Raw genomic sequence first — 22,785 nt, forward strand, 5'->3', positions numbered from 1 at the left:
ATTACATAAAATATATTACACGCATATAAATAAATTCATTTTGAGATATTATAAAAAAGTTATCCAAAATTTTATAAGAGATTAAAAATTTTTGGTTGATATCCTAATTTAATTTAATAAAAAGTACAATAGAAATATTTATACTATTTCTTGATAAGAATTACTCCTAGGGATAGTAAATCTTATCAAAAAGTAATTATTAATTTTCAGATAATTTTTATAATCGATCGTCTCTCTTCTTTGATATACTGGGTGGCCCATTTTAATCCATCCAGTCGAATATCTCAAAAACCAAGCCCGGAAGAGAAAAATGTTTCAGACAAAAGTTGTTTAGTTTCGAGGGGGCCATAAGATAGTACCATTGGTTTGACCTTGAAGAGTCATTTGAAGGTCACGTGGAGGTCACCTCAATTTTTTTAAATGGCATCCCCCATTTTTTATTACATATTCTTGTAGCTGACTTCGAGAGCTTTTCAAAACACTATAATAAAGTATTTTTTTATTCAGTACTTTTTGAGTTATTTTATATTTTAATCTGACATATTTTGATATAAAAAATTAAATATCTCGTAAAATATTTAGTTTTTGATAATCTTACCGTAATACTTCTATGTACAGAATAATGAGACAAATCAATTAATATAAAAAAAAATTGTTTTTAAGAAAATTATTTACAATGTATTTTTTTAAACAATTATTTATTTTTTTGGCACTAATTAATTTATCTTATTATTCTGTACATAGAAGTATTACGGTAAAATTATTGAAAACTGAATATTTTACGAAATATTTTATTTTTTATATCAAAATATGTCAGATTAAAATATAAAATAACTCGAAAAGTACTTAATGAAAAAATACTTTATTATAGTGTTTTGGAAAGCTCCCGAGTTAAGCTACAAGAATATGTAATGAAAAATAGGAGATCCTATTTAAAAAATTCAAAATGATTTTTATATGATTATATATTGTGCTATTCAAGGTCATACTAATATTATTATATAATGCACCACTTAAAGCTCTACAGCTTTTGCATGAAACATTTTTCACAAAAATGCGTTATTTTCTCAAAAAACTGCTGATACGGGCGCTCTGTTACACCTTGTATATTTTATATATATATTTATTTAATATTTATATTTCTAATATCTTTAATAGAGATATAGAATATTGAAAATACTTCTGGGACAGCTCGTATATAAGAAAGATATATAAGATACTTCTAGTTGAAATTCTCAGCGAATCTTTTTATTCTCATACGAAAGAATAATTCGCGTTAATGCAATTGTAAAAGCCATTTCCCATTTAGATCACATTTTTTATCTTCGATATAATTTTTATATAATTCACGCGGTCGATGGATTAATAAACAAAAAAAACGTTGGTATGATAGAAACAACTTTATCCTTTATGTAGCCTACGTAATACGATTTACATCGGTGGAAACATGATGTGACAATTTTCCGCAAAAAATAATACTGTTCAAACAAAAGAAATTAATGTCTCTCAAATTTTATGTTGAATTTTAAAGAGAATATATGTATAATATACAATATGTTATAGTTATACAAACAAAGAAGTATTTATTATATCAATACGAAAAATATACTAATATTATTATAGCTGTACTTCATAATGCACGAGTAAGAATACTGCTGTGTACAAAATAATTAATATTAAAATGTATAAATTAATAGTATATAATAAAATTCTTTAGTATTTATCTAATACTGAGAGAGATACTAGATCTTTCTTTTTGATAAAATTCATTTTTTATTGTATCTCTGTTAATTTCTCATCCACACACTTGTGCAAAAAACTATAAACTTAATAACATGTTATGTAAGAAATTTACATAGGTATTATATTTTTTTTTAACATAAATAATAATCACAATTTTAAAACCAATTGTAAGTTAAAAAAGCTGCGACTAATTTCCTTTTAAAGATAAGATTATGCATATATAAAGATTTGCACATATAATGTCAAAGTAAATTCCTTGTTGTTTGCAGAACAATCAATTGAACTTTGAGGTGGAAATATTTCTGTCACAAAATTATATCCTTCTAGAAAGCAAACTTATGAATATCTGAGTTAATTGATGCCAAATTATATAATTATCGTGATTTATTCGTTAAAGCGAAAAGCGTAATACACATCGCGTGCTGAATACCACAAGATTTGTTAAATCCCTCAATATTGATGTTCGAGACATATTTTACAAATATTTAGATATTTTTAGACATATTCTATTACAAATATTTTTAAAAAAGCGTTATTTTAAGCATTATTTCGCTTAAAATCTAATCAAAAGATTATCTTAGCAATAAATGCATATGAATCTATCATTATTTAAGCTGCTGATGCGTATTGCATTATGCATATCGCGCTTAAAATTACGTCACGCGCATTCTAATTCTAAATTTCTTATAAGCATTATCCATTAATATATATTTTTTCTTAATTTCGTAAATACATAATTTTCTGAATTAATTTAAATTATGAGTCGAGAGTATGATTCTAGAGTATAATTAAAAAAATAATATATTTTTATAAATTATGATTACAAATTAAGATAAATATTTAAATAAGTTTCTTTAAAAGTCGATGGTCTTGATATACAGGGTGTCCCAGACCATCCGTACATCCCTTTTAAAATAAATGGCTTTTATCAAAAATCGCAAACATTTTTCAAGTAAATCGGGTATGCTCTATCGAATGATGATATTTTCAACTTTTGATTTCGATCGGAAATACGCCATCCGGACCGGAAGTTGAATTTTTTGAGGGAAATATAGTACTTTTTATTACAGATTCGAATTATACGTGAAAAAATAAGAAACTTTTATATCAAACGTTTTTTCTGAAAGTGCCTCTGTTAACCTTAAAATTGACCTTGAAAGTAACTGTGATGAAATTATAAAGTTACTTTCAAGATCAATTTTAAGGTTGACGAAGGTACTTTCAGAAAAAACGTTTGATATAAAAGTTTCTTATTTTTTCACATACAATGCGAATCTGTAATAAAAAGTACTATGTTCCCCTAAAAAAATTCGATTTCCAATCCGGATGGCGTATTTCCAGTCGGAATCAAAAGTTGAAAATATCATCATTCGATAGAGCATACCCGATTTACTTAAAAAATGTTCATGATTTTTGATAAAAGTCATTTATTCTCATTTTAAAAGAGGCGTACGGATGGTCTAGGACACCCTATATATTGTCAAGGTTATGACCTTGAGTAACATCCAGAAGATTCTAGTCGTCCTTCGTTGTTTATTAAAAAGTTGTTAGTTAAAACCTCTTAGATGTTACTCAGGGTTATGACTTCGACAACATATGTCAAAGTCATTGATTTTTGACCTAATGTAAATAGTTATTCAAATTAAGATTAATATGTTTTACGATATATTATAACGATTTCATAACATATAATTATAGACATATGAGAGGAATTATAAGAGAAAAATTATATATAATGTAACTCATATAATTCAATATAATATTATATAATCTGATAAAAAAAGCATAAAAAAGAACAGAATGTACAAAAATTTACTCCCCGTTTTTTAGATTTCTTAACATTTTATGACTAATTTTATGATTAATCGTGCAAATCCGAATTGCTTGAAAATTTAAAAATTATTGTAACATTTAATTAAATTGCACCTGTAGTTGAATACATTCCAAGAATGTATGTAAATTACTTTAATTTCAAACGCGTAATTACAAATATTCTCGGACGAGTAGAAAAGGATGGACGAATTAAAACACGCGCGCGCGCGCACTCGCCATACACATACGCATGCATGTACTCACATGCGCACACGCGCTCATACGCATACGCGCACAAAAAGAGAGGAGGAAGAAGGGGAGAGAGGGAGGAGAGAGAGAAAGAGTGAGAGAGAAAGGGTAAGAAAGGATGGGGAAGGGAGAGAGAGAGGAGAGAGGGGAAGTGGGGAGGGGAAGAGAGGGAGGGAGGGAAAGGGAGGAAATGGTGGTGGCGAGGGGGAGGGGGAGGGAAGGGAGAGAGAGAAATGGTAATTCTCTGTTTTAACTCAGTAGCCAATAATATCAAAATATCATTCGACAATATATCGAATTGGTATTTTCGAAATATTAATATAATAATGTATTAATGTAATAAAATTAAATAAATAAAATAATATCAAGATTGCCTTCGTTTCGCGATTTGATACGCTGCTTTAACAACGATAGCGGTTGTTGGTTGCATTATTCGCTACTTTATTCCTTTCGCTTCCTATCGATCGATATGCATAAACGATCGTATAACCTGCCTCGTTTAATATTTCCCGTTTAAGTCTTTTTCAGTGGAACGCAAAGCGTGTTGTCTCGAAAACCGAAGACTGCAAAAATTTCTCGCTACAAAATTACAATAAGGTACCTTCACTAGAAATATATTCCAGGATAGGATAAAAAGATAGAAAAAAGGATACGCAACCTGAAACATTTCTGTAAAATTTACATTAATTTTTTTTAGATATCAAAAAAAGAAGAAAAAAACAATATTTCTATAATCTTTCAAATGTCAATTTTGATTAATAATTGATTTTAAAACCTTAAAATTCCATTAAAAGTAAAATTTAAAATTGGATATACATACATACATATATAGTTGATGATTGATTATAATCAATATAAAAAAGATTCAAGAAAAAACGAAGCATTATCATCAGACATTCCATGAAATTAATTCGTACACTTTAATGCACTATTTGCAATTTTATAAAAATTTCTATTTACAAATCGTTATTTATAAATTTATTAATACTATATCTATACCATATTGTATTCTGATCTCTGTTATTGATACTTCAATTAAAATTGCTAATTCATTAAAATTTAAATTCGCAAATAAATTATATATCCCTCTTTTATCTTGTTTTGGTCCTTTTTTGTGCGATTATGTAATATGAAAGTAAATGTGGAGAGAAGGCGCGTGCGTTATGTGGAGTTGCGTCATCTTGTGAAAGAGATACTAAACAGAGAAAGAGAGAGAAATTCTGGAGCACGTGCGGCATATCATCTGTTCTGTTTCACCGATGCGTTTCAAAAATATCCACACTTCGTTACATCTGTCAGCAACATTAAACACGAATGAAGTGAAATCGATTTGTTCAATCCTTTGTCGCATGCCTATGTACCGTCTCACGCATATGTAATGTACTCGTAGTATGTACATACTCGTACGCGTTGAATAAGCTGGCCGTTTGGTCGCAACGACTTACACATATTGCAAAAAAAAATGGAATATAATAATGGTATAACATCCTATTTCTCAAATCCTGTCATTTATAATTATTCATTTCGTTATTTAATAATCACACTGACTTTTGTTATTATCTTTAATAAAAATATAATATATTATATATATGCATACACACACACAAATAGAATAAAATATTATATTTTTATAAATTCTTTCTTAAATTTCATAAATTAATATAATAATAAATAATAAGCACCAATAATTAATCGTTAAACACTTTTTATGTCTCGACACCGAAATTTTTTACAATTTAAGCAACTTTATTGCAAAATTGTAAATTGGACATAATTGTGGAGAGATGAACATGACACTTTCTGCTGACATATACGAATCGCCACGTGGTCGCTGTACGTGATCTAATGCAGAATTCGATTGTTCGATTCTCATCTGGCGAATCACGCGAATGAAATTCACGTCGACGATTAACGTGAGCGTTCAATGACTTATATCTCTCCTTCTCGCAATTTAATTCGATCCGCGCCGAATATCCGTCTATGTGGATGATCGCGAGCTTATTTTTAACGTTTCAAATTGGTCATGCGGCGGGTTAAAGCCAGTCACAAATAGACGAATTCCTCAACAAGTTTCAATCGACACAAGATAAGAGAAAGAGAAAAAGAAAAAGAGTGCATAACGATGAGAGAGAAGTGAACGATGTTCCGTTTAAGCCAATCATTCTCTGCACGCAACTCATGCACGCGCCGCTTTTTATCAATGGATGTATGCTAAATAAAATAGCGCACAATAGTCGACAGCACTCGATGCTTCTCGTTAAGAGATGAGATCTAAGCAAGGCTGCTCATAATGGATATAGTCAGAGGCAAAACGGTTTTTTTATTTTTTTTATACGAGATGTTGACGAGCTGAATTACGCGTATAACACTGGCTAATATATGTTTTGTACAAGTTGTAGCGGTAATAAATTCCGCTTTTCAGATGTGAATTCTGAAACAACATATGTGACATCAGTCGATATAAATTTTAATAATCGCAGATTTCTCTTTTGTTAAACAATTAAAGAAATTTTATTTATGTTTGTGTTATTTTCTGTATCGATTACTTATTTTTTGTGTTTTTAATATAATATAATATTATATATACATATACTTTAATCGGTATAATATATCTTAAGAGTAAAAGTGCATAATAACGGACCCAGCTCCAATGACCTTGACCTTGATATATGTTGTCAAGGTCATAACTCTGAGTAACCTCCAAAAGATTTTAGCCGTCGCTCATTTTTTATTAAAAAGTTATTAACAAAAAAAGTTTGAAAAATATAGTAGTTATTTTGAGTATTGAAAGGCATAAATAACTAATATATATGTGGAAATAGTATATGTATGAATGATTTCTCGCTTTTCCTACACAAAAATTGTAGGGTAGACCTCGCTTCGCGTTGTAAAGTATATACGTGGATGCAGTGGGTTCCGCCCCCCCTACGGGGGGGCTCCACTTCCGAAAGATATAACCTAATCCAAACCAAATTTTAGTTTTAAATCAAAAATAGGTTTGGGTTAGGTTATATCTTCCGGAAGTGGAGCCCCCCCGTAGGGAGGGGGGGCGGAACCCACTGTGTTCACGCATACACTTTTCCATCCACACAAGAATTGTGGGATGGATATATTTAAGGAAAGTTTATCTTTAGAAATTAATAATACATTTTTATATATACAGGTTGTCCCATTTTAATTTCCTCAGGCAAATATCTCAAAAACCAAGCCCGGAAGAGAAAAATGTTTCAGATAAAAGTTGTTTGGTTTCAAGGGGGCCATAAGATGGTGATAATGATTTGACCTTGGAAAATCATTTGAAGGTCATGTGAAGGTCAACTTCAAAATCTTAAATGGAAACCCCCATTTTTTATTTAGTATAATTGTTTAAAAAAATACATTGTAAATAATTTTCTTAAAAACAATTTTTTTTTATACTAATTGATTTGTCTCATTATTCTGTACATAGAAGTATTACGGTAAGATTATCAAAAACTAAATATTTTACGAGATATTTAATTTTTTATATCAAAATATGTCAGATTAAAATATAAAATAACTCAAAAAGTACTTAATAAAAAAATACTTTATTATAGTGTTTTGGAAAGCTCTCGATGTCAGCTATAAGAATACTAAATAAAAAATGGGGGTTTCCATTGAAGATTTTGAAGTTGACCTTCACATGACCTTCAAATGATTTTCCAAGGTCAAATCATTATCACCATCTTATGGCTCCCTCGAAACCAAACAACTTTTGTCTGAAACATTTTTCTCTTCCGGGCTTGGTTTTTGAGATATTTGCCTGAGGAGATTAAAATGAGACACCCTGTATAATGTATATGATATCAGAAAAATTACATTTTATTTAGTTAACTTTTTTGTTAATAACTTTTTAATAAAAAACAAGCGACGACTAAAACCTTTTAGAGGTTACTCAGAGTCATGACCTTGACAACATATGTCAAGGTCGAGGTCATTGGAACTGAGTCCATTATTATGCACTTTTACCTCTATATAAATTAATAAAAGATTAACTTTCTTATCTCTTCCCCCAATCTCACTTTTTAATTTTATTCATTAAAATGAAAAAAAGTCTCGCATAATTTTTCATTTAGGATCCTATATGCTCCTGCGATAAATTCTAGTGCTAAATCATGAGTCCTTAGCGTTTTATTTCTTAGAAAAAATCGAATCTAACTATTGAGCAATATTCGCATTAATATATTTATTGAGTAGGAAGTTTCATGGCAAAAGTCGCGGGACATAAATAGGAAAATCCATTAATATTATCGGGAAAGCACCTGCGTTGACGTAGAAAGAGAGCTTTACTTTGAATGACATCACAGATCTATTCCTGGTATGTAAGAGGTCACATGGATAAAACGTGTCTGTCTTCAGGTTATAATCAAGTAGGATACGTGTAACTCACAAAACTATGAATATAATTATGAACAAGCAAATCTAGCAACGTAGCAAAACGATGTCTTTACCAGTTCATCTTTTTATCGATTTTCATCGAATTTAAAAAAAATAAAATATAGTATATACGTATATTTTATATATTACATTACAATGAGAATTATACATATATACAGGGTGTCCCCAATTTAAATGGCAAAACTTCAAGAGCGTGTAGGGGATCGAAAAACTAAAACAAGAAGTCCTTTAGAGGTTTGCTCGTTTTTGGTCCATTTTAGAGAAAATCGCAAAAATTTAATCTCTCATTGTCAGTTTCTTGCTTTCTTGAGTTAATTCGCACCGAATAAACTTTCTGCTTCAAGATTCCTTACATATGTAAACACTTGATGTTATCCTTACGCCAATCAATTCAAGAGAGCAATTAAGAGACCGTATCATAGACGCAGTGCACTAAATATCACTAGAACAATGTCTAGCTGCAATTAATGAGGTCAGTGTAATGCTTGCATTGCTGCAAGAGAGCAACATTTTGAACAATATCTGGATTAAATAGATGATAATATAAGTAAAATGTAAATAAATAAGTAAAAAAACGAAAACTTGTTTTGTTTCTTTTTTTTGTGATTTTCTCCAAAATGAAGCAAAAACGAGCAAACCTCTAAAGGACTTTCTGTCTTAGCTTTTCAGTCCCCTACACGCTCCTTGAAGTTTTGCCATTTAAATTGGGGACACCCTGTATAATTAGAATATGAAGTAAAATACATAATACGCAAAATTATTTTGACACGAAAATATTATTTTTATATGTTATTATTGTATATACGGATTTACTAATTAAATGTAACGACGCGCTTCTCTTTCCCGTTAAATTTGTGCTTATTAATTGTGAGTTGTAATCGATGAATTCCGAAGTAAATAAGAGGATATAAGAGGAGAGGGTACGTTAGGTATAACAGTGTGATAGCAAAGTTATCGTTCCATCGATGATTAATCGCGAATTAAGCGGCCCTCGCAAGTGGACGCTTGACTTTATCGCGCATTAAACCCGCCTGTAACAATCACGCTGCAACAGTCGTGAGAAAGCGATTGATAATTTCAACGCGATGATCGTTATCGGATGTATCCGGTATTATCCTCGAGCTGGAGTTTCGTCCGATTTCGTTTCTCGCGTATCGACCGCATCCCCCCGTCCATATTCCAAGTCCCTCTGATCATAAAGCGGTATTCTCCCTTAACTAATAATCTTTTTTTCTCGATTATTAATATAATCATAGTATCATATATTACGGTTATTAATATCAAACAAATATTAATATAGGATTATTATATTATTATCTTATTAATGTCACGTACATAGATAGATTAATCAGAGAAAACTAAATTCTTCTCAAAATTTTTTTAATTTTTTGATATATATATATATATATATATATATATATATATATATATATACCATATATACAGGGTGGGGCATTTATATCAAGACATCTAAATATCTAAAAAATGAAGCAAGATAGAAAGAAATGTTTCAGACAAAAGTTGTTTGGTTCTAAGGGGGTCATAAGATGATATCATTAGTTTGATCTTGGGTGAAGGCGCTTCAGAGATTTCAATGTTAATCTTGTTTTTGTAAATGGAAACACCTCAATTTTTTTTACATATATCGATTTCTTGCAATATTCTGCATAAACAGTTATAGAGGTATGATGGCCAAAAGTTTGATAGTTTACGAGATATTTTATAGTTTACGCGACAAGCATTTATAATATGTTTTTTCATATTTTCTGGTGTAGTACGATTCAATGAATGTATTGCCAATACTTCTTTACCAAACATACACAATAATAACATTATTGTATACGTTTGATAAGGAATCATTGACATAATAATACAACGCGTGTCTTCAAAGTCATTGAATAAAATTATTTAGTTGCTCATTGAGAAGCAAATAATGTAGTACGAAAGTATTACATTAGTCATTTCGTTCTTGTGTACAGTGTACTATTTAAGTAAGAACAATTTATTTAGTTAAAATGGAAAGATTAATTTTCGAAGAAAAAATTAATATGATTTTTATGTATAGTGAATCTCAAAGAAATATCTATGAAGCACAAAATTTATACGCATTACCATATCCTGAGAGAAATATTCCATTACGTTGTTCATTTTATTGTGTTGTGAAACAATTTTCAGAAAATGGTGATATTCGTGAAAAAGAAAGAAAACGATCAAGGACTGTCACTGGTGAAAATAATGAAACTATCGTATTAGCAACAGTAGCTAGGAATTCACAAATATCTTCTCGTAGTATTTCTCGCAATACTGGAATATCTTGAAGTGTTTTGCGAATACTTAAACGTAATAAATTCCACCCATATCACATCTCATTACATCAACAGCTAAGTAATACTGATTTTCAAAATCGAGTAACGTTTTGTCGTTCGGCGCAACGAAAAATAAAAAGAAATAACAATTTTTTCCTTTCTATCTTATTTTCTGATGAATCAACTTTCATAAATTGTGGAGAAGGTAACCGACATAACATGCATTACTGAGCTGTGGAAAATCCAAGATGGTTACGAGAAGTTGAACATCAGCGGCCATGGAGTGTTAACGTATGGTGCGGAATTAATTGGATCTTACTTCTTTGATAGGACGTTGAATGGACAAAAATACAGAGATGTTTTAGATCAAGAACTACCATTACTACTTGATGAACTACTTTACAAACTAAGAATGCGTATGTGGTTTTAGCAAGATGGTTGTCCAGCGCACTTTTCACGTCAAGCTTGAGAAATATTAAACAGAGATTATAATAATAGGTGGATAGAACGAGGAGGAACGGTTCATTGACCTGCCCGTTCACCGGATTTAACATCTTTAGATTTTTTTTGTCGGGGTTTCTTAAAGGAATCAAGATATACCAACTACACCAGAAAATATGAAAGAACGTATTAAAAACGCTTGTTACGATATTGATAGAATGACTTCGTTAAACGTTCATCAATCTCTCATTAAACGTATTCAAAAGTGTATTAACATTGATGGTCATCATTTTGAGCATTTAATAAAATAAAATTTATTTCTTAAAATTAATTGTATTATTTTCTTTAAACCAATTGATGTCTCTCATTTTTTGAGCTTAAAATATCAAGAGACACGGTAATGTCTCGCACCAAGTCACGTGAAGCAAAGATCGCGCGTAACAAGAGCGAGGCACCTCGGGTATCTATACGCGCGAGTCGGATAGTTGAGAGTACCTTATATTACCAGATTTGAGTAACGGCTGAACCGATCGAATTCTTGATAGACTTAATCGATAGCTTGGGTTCGATTTATATAAGGAAAATGTCTTTATTTTTGCTCTGCATGTTCTATAAAGCAGAGATATTACAAAGTAAAGTCGAAATGTGGAAATTTTCATGTAAGAAACGTCACCATCATCATCATCGTCGTCGTCGTCGTCCCTTTTACCGCTATATATGTATACAACATATGCATAGAATATAGTGATATTATGCTACACGTATATATACACGTACACAACACACATGTAATAATGGGAATGTATTGATGTATTCTTGTACGGTTGGCGTCTTTGACGAAAGATTGCGCTAACGGCGTTTCGTGATGTTACTACTTGCATCCATAATCCATACTTGCTTTTGACAGGTATAGGTTAAGTTTGCAAAATGCTGAGTGCAGTGTTCGTATGGTTTCATTTATAAAAAAGTGAAAATGCAAAATTCTTCTTAATACTTGTGGATAGTTGAATAAGGTATATCTTATTTATATTAGAGAAAACTAAAACATTACAAAAGTAATTTATGCTACGTGTAAAGAACAAAGCATCGCAATACATATATTTATAAGAAAGAGATGTGTGTATTCTATAATATGTCTAGTACAAGATATGTGTGTGTGTGTGTGTGTATTTAATAGATTCAACTATCCAGAAGTATCAGGAAGAATTATGCAGCTTTACTTTTTTATAAATGAAAGAGTGCTACGCTATATAATGTTGCACTTTGGAAAATTTAATGTCAAATACCTGTCAAAAACCAGTATAGATAACTGCGAACAGTAATATAGGCATATGCACACAAGAATCTAGTATATTTGAATCCATTTGTTAAAGAAGTGTCATCATATAATTATTCGTCATGCATCATATGACTACAGATAAATATAAATAACATTGGCGAAATGCAGTTTGTAAAGTTAATGCATGTCTTATAAATAATTTATAAATATGCATTTATTTTTCAGTGGAAGTAGAAGAATTTTTCAAGCTGTTGATAAGATTTTGATAAAGCCTATGACATCATGTTTATTGCAAATCAACATATTGTAGTTAATTTTTGTTTTGATGTGAATGCATTGCTTGAAATAGATGAAACATGTTTCAGTGTATTGTTAATAAATATAATAGATCTTTTATATTGTATTTTTCTATCTGTCAGAATGCTATTTGGTATATATATTTGACATAAGAAATTTATATTAAAACTGATATTATTCATTATTTTGTTCTTTTTAGCATCGATACAAGGATTGATTTATAATAGAGATGTTGTCGCAGACTTTGTCAAAATCTGAACAGTTTGAAGCATTTTTCTAGTTCCATTGAAAAATAAATGTATTTATAAATTTATTATAGAAATTTATAAATTATTATAACAAAATAGATAAAAATAGAAATAGAAATTTATAAGACTTAATCGCAGACTGTGTTTCAATGTTACTTTTACCTATAATTTACCTATAATTTTACCTATAATTGCATATGATGCATGACAAATAACTATATGATGACAATCCTTTGACAAATGGATTTGAATACACTGGATTTGTTTTTACATCTTTCGTTTTTGATATATAATCAAAATACAAGACGAATTAATCAAACAATTTATAGCATAGCACAAGCATATAATAATATATTTTAATTTTAATGATAATAATTTTTTTAAAAAAAGAATGTACAAATAGATATTGTTCAATGAAATCGAAGAAATTAAAGTATTGCTTTTTATAATTTAGAAATATAATAGATATATTAATTTTATCTGATTGCTAGTAAACTTGTGTATAGTAGCAAAACATGTATATGACACATTAAAAAAAAAGAAATGTTATAACTGCTAAAAAATTACTTTTTTTAAAAAAAGTGAAAAAACGCCAAATGCACGCGCATAAGCGTCTTTTGCTATAAAAAAACTCTTAGACAAAATAGTATTATTTTAATTATTTTAATATAAAAACACTTTCACATCTAAACTAAAAAACTGTTTCACAAAATAGTTGTTTTAATTTTCTACAAAAATAATGTAATATATGATAAAAATATTGTGCCAACTAATACAAAATTTATGTTACAAAATTTATTTATTATTATTTCTAATATTAAAAATTATATCAAATTGCAATGCGATTAAAATAATGGAACATATTTAAGTGAAAGAAATTTTTTATTAAGAAAACAAATTTCAGTATAAAATAACTTTTTAATTAGAGAAAAACTTGGCGCTGCAAAAATTCAAAATATAAATAATACCATAATTAGTATATGTTCAATTTAGTAGCGCCAAGTTTTTCTCTAATTAAAAAGTTATTTTCTACTGAAATTTGTTTTCTTAATAAGAAATTTCTTTCACTTAAATATGTTCCACTATTTTAATCGCATTACAATTTGATACAATTTTTAATATTAGAAATAATAATAAATAAATTTTGTAACATAAATTTTATATTAGTTGGCGTAATATTTTTATCATATATTATTATACATTATTTTTGTAGAAAATTAACTATTTTGTGAAATAGTTTTTTAGTTTGGATGTGACAGTGTTTTTGTATTAAAATAATTAAAATAACACTATTTTATATAAGAGTTTTTTTATAGCATTAAGGTAATATTATTGCAAAATAAATAATTTTATGAGATATTTCATAGTTTATGTAAAATTATGTCGCAGTAAAGTAATAAAATAAAGTATAAAATATCTCGTAAACTATTAAACTTTTGGCCATCATATCTCTATAATTTTTTATGCAGAATATTGCAAGGAATCAATTTACGTAAAAAAATTGAGATATTTCCATTTAAAAAAACAAGATTGACACTGAAATCTCCGAAGCGCCTCCACCCAAGGTCAAATTAATGGCACCATCTTATGACCCCCTCAGAAACGAACAACTTTTGTCTGAAACATTCCTTTCTATGTTGCTTTATTTTTTAGATATTTAGTTGTCTCAATATAAATGCCCCACCTTGTATATATAGGGTGAGGCATCTAAGACAGGCCACCCGAATAACTCCTATAGTTTTGGAGATAGGAGAAAATGTTTGAAATAAAAGTTGTATAGTATGGAGGGGGAAATCTCGTGGAAGTAAACTTTTTTTTAAGTGGGGGCGCTTAGGAGATTTGAAGGTCATCTTCAATTTTTTAAACGGAACCACCCTAATTTTTTATACAAATTGATTCTTCGCAATATTTGGTACAAAAAATTATAAGGGTAAGATGGTTAAAAAGTGAATAGTTTACGAAATATTTTGTACTTTATTTTGATATAATTTTACATAAACTATAAAATATTTCGTAAAACATTTATGTTTACATTCATGTCTTCTCTGGTGTTATCGCTTATACGGATCATAAAATATAAATAGGCATTCAATCACTTTGTACACTTCAATCTTTATGTACAATACTATTATTAATTATTCATTTCATTATTATTGTAACTACTGATTTGATTACGTTTTGTCTAATTATATATTCTCTCTGTCTGTCTGTCTGTTTGTGTCTCTCTCTCTCTCTCTCTCTCTCTCTCTCTCTCTCTCTCTCGGCTAAGTACGCAAATTCAGGTATAAGATTATACAATGTGCTTTTTTTCCACATATCGCATCTAAAAGTGATTGACAGCCGCGAACTCCTTCGAGTTACACCTCGTAAAACTCGTTCTTCATTGACAGAAAAAATAAGCGATTTGGCGGCGAGACGTTTATAATTAGCAAATAACTCGAGACTTAAGCGCTCGAGGGTGTAACTACCGGACGCATCTTCTTGGCACACAACATTTCGACCACGAGGACAACCAACAGGTTTTTCGTAATTTGTCATTCGAGTGCGTTCGCGACACTCGTTGCCTTTGATCGCAAGCTCAATTTAATTCGGTCCCAAAAGTATTCGTCTCACTAAACGGCTAATTGTAAGATACGAAAGCATGAAAGAAAATACGTTATTTACTTTCTCTAAAATTCTATAAAATATTTGCTTTTACTGAATAAATATTTTACAAAATTCAAACTTGTTTACAAAATAAAAAAACTAACTTAAAAATAAAAATAACATTTACTTTATTTATTTACTTTTATTCAAACTTATGGCTGGATTTTAGTTTTGTTATTTCTTATTTTTAAATTTAATTTTCACGATATTTTAGTATATTATTATATATTATTACATACCTCATTTTCGTTTAGAAATAATACAAGTTATTAAATAACATTGCATTATTCATTGAATATTGGACAAATGGGAGAACGTGATTTCTTGTAATTATCTTTGTTTATACTTTCTTTCAAAAACAATGTTTTCTGAATCTCCCGTGGGAGAGAATTTCTTTCACGGATTTTTTTTTTTAATCTCTTTCATGTTGACTATATATCAGGGTGTTTGACAAGTAAGTGACCAAATGAAAGGAGGTAGATTGAATCAAACTGAGTCGAAAAATTCTGAACCATTTTTTTTATAACGCTTAATAAAAGAGTTATTATTGATTAAGTCTGTCCAATCAGCGCCGACCTTTAGCCGCGCACTTGGTAGTGTGCGTGAGCGCTCCATCGCTACGGCAACGCACACTACCAGACGAACGGTTCACCGATGTACGTCCGGCTAAAGATCGGCACTGATTAGCCAAACTTTACTCCATAATAACTCCTTTATTAAGCGTTATAAAAAAAATGTCAGGAATTTTTGACTCAGTTTGACCCAATCTACCTCCATCTTTCGTTTGGTCATTTACTTGTCGGACACCCTGTATATATATAATATAAATTAAATCTGTATAAGAATAGTATGATAAGAATAGTATTATATAAAAATGTTTTCCATCGCTATTTTTAGATAACGAAAAAAAACTTAACTGCAATTAGTATCGATTTTTAAATAAAGATGCGCGAACAATTTCCTCTTAAGTTTGTTTATTTATTATATTTGATACATATATAAAAAATATTGAATTTTTTTAAAGATTATGAGAATTTATTATATATATATATATATATATATATATATATATATATAACAAAGTAGGCGATTTATACGTAATAGGTATATTGTTGAGTGGGACATTATAATATTAATGTTATATTACTGTTACTTTGTGTTTACTGAATGGTCATATTGAAACTTAAATATTTTTTTATTTTCGCAAGGAATGTTTGTATAAAGATATAATTTTTCATCAAAGATATAATTTTCATCTCATAAAGAGTTTTACTTTCTATGTATTTTCCACCTTTAACTACTCATGTTTTATAATTAATAAGAATACTCCTAATGTGCTTCTTAATGATAGAATCAGAAAAAGATATAATCGTTTCTCATTCGACATTGGTATTGAAATGATCTATCCGCTCCATGCTTATTATGATGCATAAGAAGGAAAATATAGATATCTTGAAAAATATGTTGTGTGATGGAGTTATTTCATAATTTCTACAATTTTTATTTTTCTCTTTCCCTTCTCTTATGAACGCAGAAGTGCAAGTGCACTTTTCTTCCTAGGTCTGATTATATTCGCAGAATATATCTCCTTAATGCAATCTCAGACAATATTCTCAGAATAAATTAAGATAATATTGCCTCGGATAATATCCCTATATATATATATATATATATATATAAGATGCAAGATATTCTAAATGTGTGTGTGATATAATAGTCTTGCAAGAATATTTTTATTTTCCATCGCTATTTTTAGATTTTAAATAAAGGAAGAAGACAATTGCAATTGGTATTGACTTTTAAATAGAGATGCGCGAACGATTTCTTTTTACGTTTATTTATTATACTTGATACACACAAAACATTTTAATCTTAATTTTTAATCTAGTTTAAAAGTGTTATTAAATAATTGTCTCAGCGGAAGTTACATGTGTTCTATCAAGATCTAAAGAAAGGGCTTATCTGGACAGAAATTAATTTAGTCCTTCTTCTTTCAAAAAATTAATTGCCAATTAAAATTTTGTACAGCAATATTGCATAATAACCGGATATTAATTTTTAACAGTAATATGATGTACAATATATAACACATGTATACTATTTAATTAATGATCCTATCTATCTACTCGCAAAATCGAAATGTAATAAAGTTCTATATTTCTCACCAAAAGAATAACAGATATTATACAAACCATAATTAGTAATTGAACAATAATTATTTATATAATATAAATTGGGTCCATTAACAAATTGATTAATTTATAATTGTAATTTAATTTATTTTTTGCTATTTTACGGTAATTATGTTATAGAAATATCATAGTGTAAAACAAGATTGGTTAATCTATATATTTAAAATATAGTTTTTACTTATTACTCCTAAATTTTCAAACAGCTCTTTATTCCAGTTCATTCAATTAGTGCGAGAAATAATGAGAAAATGTGTGTCGATTATTTCCATTACAAACAAAGCAAGTGTATCGTGTGTATACTGGCAAAATGTGCGACCATTAATCGAAAAAGATTTACGGCACAATAATCGAATCTCCTTTTTCAGGGATTTGAGAACATTACTAGTTAATTTAATTTTACTTCAGATGGAAATATTATTACATCAAATCTTTTAAATTGTCGCATGGAATTGAAGAAGTATATTGGTACATGAAAGAGCCACAGTAAACAATTAGTAGAATAAATTTAATCTCCCAATTCAGCGACTCCGTCCCGATATTTTTTTCACTTAAAGTTCTTCAGGAGGGATAGAAGGATTTATTAAAATCTTGAATTAAAATTTTTTAAAACTTATAGAACAAAAAAAAATTACTCTGGGTGCAATTAATCAATTGCAGAAAAAAATTAATTTTTTCTGCAACTAATGCACTACTATCCTGCGTCTGGTTCTTATTAGTTTGTAAAATATTAAAATTTTACATGAGAATCTTATTAATCTCGTAAATGTAAATTTAGTTTCTTATACGTATCTTATGGCTGATTACATCACACCTATGAGACGCAGAGATATAAATAAAGAGAAAATACACAAATAAATTTTAATAATTTTTCCTATGGATATTAATTAATTTATTAATTAATCGCAGTTTTTAATCAATCTTTTCTTTCAAAAAAAGCAAAACTCCAAAGTTATTCCTTAAATGTTAATGCAACCGGGTCCTCTGTCGTCGCGAGTGAACCCAGAGGGTTGGCTCCGACGATTAATACGCACTTACCTCGTTTGAGGGGCGCGACATGCATGACTCTTGGAGGGACCGATAAGAAGGGCGGACCGTGAGACCGCCTCTCATGACACCACGCCGCTACTTTTCAATAGAACCACCGCCGTTCGCACCTTACGCAGCTGCTATCCTTCGTCGTCCTCGTCCTTTACTCGCACTCCTTATCCTTCCACCCCTTGTCGACCTCTGCCCTTCCGGGACCGGTCCTTGCTATCTCCCTTCTCTCAACGCGTCGTTTCTTCTTTATCGCGTTTTATCCTGATTTCTCAGTTTGCTCTCGCGCGTACTGATTCTATTTATTCGCCGAAAATGGATTTCTAAGAATCTTTTTCTCAATCCTACCCTTTTTTTTTAATAGATTATCGCTGGCGCCTCAGTCGAAGTATTACTCTCCATGACACATCTTCACTGAGCTCACGCGCTTTACTGGGCATTCGTCGGAGGTAAGGTCTCTTCTACTAACTAGAGCCACGGAAATGGTGGACGAAGCGAGGAGAACGCGGGGAGGAGAATCAGCGCGACGCGTCGCGCGCGTCGGAGAACTCGCTCGATATCGACGACGGGGCGACGCCACCGCGAATCCTTACTCTAAAGCTAGCGCCAGACTATGCGCGTATTCGCAATTCATTTATAATTCGTGAATAATGTAGATGGATGATTTGTCAAATTCAACCAATCCGTTTTCTTTAAGCTAGCGCCAGACTATGCGTATTCGCAATTCGTGATTCGTGATCGGTATAAAGAAATCTGATTGGTTGAATTTGACGAATCATCCATTCACACTATTCACGAATTATAAACGAATCGCGAATACGTGCATAGTCTGGCGCTAGCTTAATATGAAGCCTCCATCGGTTATCACGCGCCTCCTGCATGCAGAAGCAGGATGACTCGACCGGCACGCATTTATGACGAAATGTCGATGACACATGTCTTGTAGTATCCCAATCGTTTAATTTTCATACTGTTGCGCGTTTCGTTGGATTCCTACATATATTCGAGTTCAAATAAACGCTTGTACAGGGTGATTCTAAAGGTTATTGATAAACTTCAGGAGCATATAAAGGAATCGGAATATAGCAACTTTCGACTAAGAACTCATAATCCACGTTCTCCGAAGTAATCATGAGTCGGTACAAATCTTTGAATGTAAGGAACTACATTGTACAATACACCAATAAGAGAAATAATCTTAACTTGTACAAAATTTAATAACTATCTAAAGTTTATATGAACACAGTAATATTGTACATGAAGTATGCAACGGCGCACACTATCAGGCGCGCGACTCACCGATCACCGACGTGCGCCCGGCTAAAGATCGGCGCTGATTGGCCAGACTTTACTCAATAATAACTCTTTTATTAAGTGTTATAGAAAAAAATGGTAAAGGACTCTTCTTCTCGATTTCATCTGCTTTACCTGCACACGACCGGTGATGCGATTGACGCCAGACACCCTGTATATATACAGAGTATAACAGGGCGCCCGTATCAGCAGTTTTTTGAGGAAACAAGGCATTTTCGTAAAAAATATTTCATGCAAAAGTTATAGAATTCTAAGTGGCGTATTATATAGTAATATTAGTATGACTTTGAATAGCACCGTCAAGATCATATAAAACCACTTTGAATTTTTTAAATGAAACCCCATATTTTTTATTACATATTCTTGTAGCTTACCTCGAGAGCTTTTCAAAACACTATAATAAAGTATTTTTTCATTAAGTAATTTTTCATTAATGCAAAAAAAAACTAAATAATTATTTTAAAAAATACATTGTAAATAATTTTCTTAAAAACAAGTATTTTTTTATACTAATTGATTTAATTAAAATCTATTAATTAAAATCTATTAATTAATTAAAATCTTAAATAGAAACCCCCATTTTTTATTTAGTATTATTGTAGCTTGCCTCGAGAGCTTTCCAAAACACTTGGAAAATCATTTGAAGGTTATGTGAAGGTCAACTTTAAAATCTTAAATAGAAATCCTCATTTTTTATTTAGTATTCTTGTAGCTGACATCGAGAGCTTTCCAAAACACTATAATAAAGTATTTTTTTATTCAGTACTTTTTGAGTTATTTTATATTTTAATCTGACATCTTTTGATATAAAAAATTAAATATCTCATAAAATATTTAGTTTTCGATAATCTTACCGTAATACTTTTATGTACACAATAATGATACAAATCAATTAGTATAAAAAAATAATAGTTTTTAAAAAAATTATTTACGATGTATTTTTTTAAAAATTAATTTTTTTTGCACTAATTAATTTGTCTCATTATTCTGTACATAAAAGTATTACGGTAAGATTATCGAAAACTGAATATTTTATGAGATATTTAATTTTTTATATCAAAAGATGTCAGATTAAAATATAAAATAACTCAAAAAGTACTGAATAAAAAAATACTTTATTATAGTGTTTTGAAAAGCTCTCGAAGTCAGCTACAAGAATATGTAATAAAAAATAGGGGATGCCATTTAAAAAAATTGAGGTGACCTCCACGTGACCTTCAAATGACTCTTCAAGGTCAAATCATTGTCACCATCTTATGGCCCCCTTGAAGTCACGCAACTTTTGTTTGAAACATTTTTCTCTTCCGGGCTTGGTTTTTGAGATATTTGACTGGATGGATTAAAATGGGCCACCCAGTATACATGGTGGTGCATTTATATTAAGACATCTAAATATCTAAAAAAATAAAGCGAGATAGAAAGAAATGTTTCAGACAAAAGTTGTTCGGTTCTAAGGGGACCATAAGATGGTGCCATTAGTTTGACCTTGGGTGGAGGCGCTTCGGAGATTTTAATGTCAATCTTGTTTTTTTAAATGAAAACACCCCAATTTTTTTAAATAAATCGATTCCTTGTAATATTCTGTATAAAAAGTTATAGGGGTATGATAGCCAAAAGTTTAATAGTTTACGAGATATTTTATACTTTACGTGACAAGCATTTATAACGTTTTTTCATATTGATGACTTTATTAAATATGGATGACTTTGTTAAACGTTCATTAATCTCTCATTAAACGTATTCAAAAGTGTATTAACATTGATAGTCATCATTTTGAGCATTTAATAAAATAAAATTTACTTCTTAAAATTAATTGTATTATTTTCTTTAAACCAATTGATGTCTCATTTTTTGAGCTTAAAATGTTAAGGTAACATTATTGCAAAATAAATAATTTTGAGATATCTCATAGTTTATGTAAAATTATGTCAAAGTAAAGTAATAAAATAAAGTATAAAATATCTCGTAAACTATTAAAGTTTTGGCCATCATACCCCTGTAACTTTTTATGCAGAATATTGCAAGGAATCGATCTATGTAAAAAAATTGGGATGTTTCCATTTGAAAAAACAAGATTGACATTGAAATCTACGAAGCGCCTCCACCCAAGGTCAAACTAATGGCACCATCTTATGACCGCCTTAGAACCGAACAACTTTTATCTAAAAAATTTCTTGCTTTATTTTTTTAGATATTTAGATGTCTCAATATAAATGCCCCACCCTGTATACAGGGTGTCCCCCATTTCAATAGCAAAATTTCAGGAGTGTGTAGGGGACCGAAAAGCTAAGACAGAAATTCCTTTGGAGGTTTGCTCGTTTTTGCTCCATTTTGGAGAAAATCACAAAAAAAGAAACAGAACAAGTTTTCGTTTTTTTACTTCTTTATTTACATTTTATTTATGTTATCATCTATTTAATGCAGATATTGTTCAAAATGTTGCCCTCTTGCAGTTATGCAAGCATTATATCTAGCACTGACCTCATTAATTGCAGCTAGACATTGTTCTAGTGATATTTGGTACACTGCATCTATAATTCACTCTTAATTGCTCTCTTGAATTGATTGGCACCGTAAAGGATAACATCAAGTGTTTACATATGTAAGGAATCTTGAAGCAGAAAATTGATTCTGTGCCAATCAACTCAAGAGAGCAACTGACAATGAGAGATTGAATTTTTGCGATTTTCTCTAAAATAGCAAAAACGAGCAAACCTCTAACGAAGTTCTTGTCTTAGTTTTTCGGTCCCCTACACACTCTTGAAATTTTGCCATTTAAATTGGAGACACCTTGTATATGGAGAGAA

The 22,785-nt window shown here is 30.1% G+C and overlaps 1 protein-coding gene across 1 annotated transcript in view; it reads right to left on the bottom strand.

The window, feature by feature from the left end:
- The window catches only part of LOC138933079 (b(0,+)-type amino acid transporter 1), a 71,435-nt gene extending 52,184 nt beyond the window's left edge, over window positions 1–19,251 (bottom strand). The window contains exon 1 of the mRNA XM_070295548.1: window positions 18,665–19,251. Within this exon, the coding sequence (XP_070151649.1) occupies window positions 18,665–18,689 (25 nt within the window). The 5' untranslated portion in view covers window positions 18,690–19,251. The remainder of the gene's footprint in view (window positions 1–18,664) is intronic.
- Window positions 19,252–22,785: the final 3,534 nt, after the last annotated feature.

This window comes from Polyergus mexicanus, unplaced genomic scaffold (assembly GCF_030449975.1).
Source record: "Polyergus mexicanus isolate NDT 795.1 unplaced genomic scaffold, iyPolMexi1.0 SCAF_5, whole genome shotgun sequence".
NCBI lineage: Eukaryota > Metazoa > Arthropoda > Insecta > Hymenoptera > Formicidae > Polyergus > Polyergus mexicanus.